The sequence below is a fragment of the Limulus polyphemus genome, unplaced genomic scaffold (assembly GCF_000517525.1).
Source record: "Limulus polyphemus unplaced genomic scaffold, Limulus_polyphemus-2.1.2 Scaffold6804, whole genome shotgun sequence".
Lineage (NCBI taxonomy): Eukaryota > Metazoa > Arthropoda > Merostomata > Xiphosura > Limulidae > Limulus > Limulus polyphemus.
Window position 1 is genome coordinate 13,815 of NW_013672414.1, and position 3,049 is coordinate 16,863.

Here is a 3,049-nt window from a genome sequence, read left to right on the forward strand (position 1 = left end):
GAAAAGGCGAGCATGTTTGGTGGGACGGGTAAGTCGAACCCGCGACCCACAGATTGCGAGTCGAGCTCCCTAACCACCCGGCCATGCTGGGCTTCTATTTTGTTATATACACAAATAGAATGAAAGCATTGCCTGTTTTCTGTACATTAATACCATCTTATCAAGGCTTAAGTTGATTTTAAATACAAGTTCAAGCCATACAGCTAACACATACCATGAAAATATCCACATATTCTGGAAATGGAGCAGTAGTAAGAGAAAATTGTTTCTTCAGCAGCTCCGCAAGTCTTATGTGGAAAGCTGCTTTCACTCGACGAATAGCGTGTACATCATCTGGCCATTTTCCGCTACCCTCCATGTGAACTACCACTGGTTGAACCAGAAAATTGTCATCACAAAAACTGAATTTCGTTTAAAACACAATGAATCTTAAGCTCCCCTAAGGTTGCCAAGTTCTTTAATAAAATAAATCACTAATGTTGTATAAAAATATTTAACTGTTGAAATTAGTTGTTCTAGGTTTTATAACATCTCACTCTAAAAACTCCTTTTGAACAAAAATAGATTTTAAAGATATGGTTTAAAGTTAGTTGATAAATATAAAGATTAGTATAAATGCATTTTATTATACTTCTGTTAAGTACAAAGTTTTGTATAAACACTAAAACAATATTGAAAACTTTTAATACAAACAAACTACTTAGTGTAAAATACTTAAATGTTTAGGTGTTTAGTTTCAGCTTCCTATTCATTAAATTCTCTTCCCCGTATTAAAAAATAACTTTTAATGTTAAGTATTTTCTAACAAACTTTTATTTCATTCTAGTATTTATTTATTTTTTACCTTTTAGCGGTTGGACCCAACTTGGTGCCATACCGACATTGCCTTTCAAAATGGTGCAGTTTTGTTTGTGAGATGTCATCTTCTTTCCCGCACGATAACTAATGGGTACAGGGGGGAAAACCTTTAGGAAAAGAAAAATTCAAAAACGTAAATTAAAATTACACATAATTTGGCAGTACAGTTTATATGGAACTTGGTGTTAATTATTAATTAACTTCAAGATTATTTATTTAAAATCTTCGTTTTAAAAATAAATTTTATATCAGAAATACATTCTTCAATTTTATATCCTGAATCTGTAAGAAAATAATTCTAAGAAATAAAATTATTTTTAATTTTTAAGAATTCTGAGTTATAAAATACACCTACAGGGGAATCGGACTTGTCTTTCGTTGGAAAAAGGTCAGTATTAAACTGATAAGGCAATTGTCAGTTTTATTAATTTAGTATTGGGATGTTGATATTATAGGTGGAGCTTAATCCCCTGTAGGCTTATTATATAACTTACAATTCCTAAAATAAAAATAGTATATATATATATATACATATATATATATATATTTATATTTTCTATGTAGGGAAGAAATGTAAGATAATCTATCTACAAATAATTAATAAAGCAACAAAACAGATATTTTTTTTACTTTATCTTTAAAACAATAATGCACTTGAATGCCAACAACTTGAGATTTCTTGAAGTACCTCACAACCCCTGAAAATAGGAGAAATTCCTTGAATTGAGGTGATGGAAAGAGGAAGACCTTCAACACTTCGAAGTTTCTTCATCAGTGAACTGTAGCTCTGAATGACTGCCATTGTAGCTTCTTCACCTGTTCCATAAGATGGCCAATCAGAAGGAAGGGCAGAACAAGGAACTGTCAGAAGATGGTCCAGCTGTCCTCCAATAATCTCAACAAATTGAGGAGATATTCCTGCATGTCTGATTGAGAAAAATGGTTAAACAATCCAATAACCAATGATGGTTAAGTAATCTATACAAACTAGTAGTTAACACAGCAAATGGGACTAAAAAAAATGATAAAATTCAATTTGAATATAATTGATAATTTTTTATTACAATATAACATTTATAATAAACACAGTTTTCTGAACTATGCAGCAAACACTTACTTTTCAAGAACAAACTGAGCAACAAGTTTGAAAATCATTCTTCTGTCTGCGGTACTACTGGCAGGCCACAACACGGCTTCACAGATGCCTCCATCTTGAAATCTTCGAAGTTCTGATTTGTGTCCCCAAAATTCTCGAAATTCTTCAGCCTAACAGCAATCAAAGAAGAAATACCATGAAAAGTGAATTCTCATGATAAAACTCTATATGTATAAGGTGTTATTTAGAAATAAGGTTACCATCTTTCATACAGATAATTTGGGGATATCAATAGTGAAGGGGAGGAACAGTTAACTGTATATTGCATTTTTAAAACAAAAGAACACTTAAAATACTTCAACAAATTTATAAGAATGCAACACTCGACAATGAATTTGAGAAAAATACCTAAGATATCTATTTTTCATATATCGAACTGCACATGTTTTTTTTGTTAAGAATTTCATACAGTGATTTAATTATTTACTCATCTGTCTCCTAACGTGCTGACTGAAGGAACCTTGAAGCCCTTCGTTTCTTATCACTCACAACTCTCCATATAGAGCTGGTATGGATTTTAACACAGTGACATTTTGCTGCCCAACAAACTTGTGAAGATACACTTAACATTATAACGTGATACCTTTTCTTAACATTATAACGTGATACCTTTTCTTAACATTATAACGTGATACCTTTTCTTAACATTATAATGTGATACCTTTTCTTAACATTATAACGTGATACCTTTTCTTAACATTATAACGTGATATCTTTTCATAACATTATAACGTGATACCTTTTCTTAACATTATAACGTGATACCTGTTCTTAACATTATAACGTGATACCTTTTCTTAACATTATAACGTGATACCTTTTCTTAACATTATAACGTGATACCTGTTCTTAACATTATAACGTGATACCTGTTCTTAACATTATAACGTGATACCTTTTCATAACATTATAACGTGATACCTTTTCTTAACATTATAACATGATATCTTTTCTTAACATTATAACGTGATACCTTTTCTTAACATTATAACGTGATACCTTTTCTTAACATTATAACGTGATACCTTTTCTTAA

At 31.0% G+C, this 3,049-nt stretch overlaps 1 protein-coding gene across 1 annotated transcript in view; it reads right to left on the bottom strand.

Moving 5' to 3' along the window:
* LOC106474084 (nucleolar protein 6-like) overlaps positions 1–3,049 on the bottom strand; it is a 25,682-nt gene that overhangs the window by 9,345 nt on the left and 13,288 nt on the right. Inside the window, exons 11-14 of the mRNA XM_022402466.1 lie at positions 1,976–2,124; positions 1,547–1,784; positions 845–965; positions 215–369 (exon numbers count right to left, since the gene is read on the bottom strand). Of these exons, the coding sequence (XP_022258174.1) occupies positions 215–369; positions 845–965; positions 1,547–1,784; positions 1,976–2,124 (663 nt within the window). The remainder of the gene's footprint in view (positions 1–214; positions 370–844; positions 966–1,546; positions 1,785–1,975; positions 2,125–3,049) is intronic.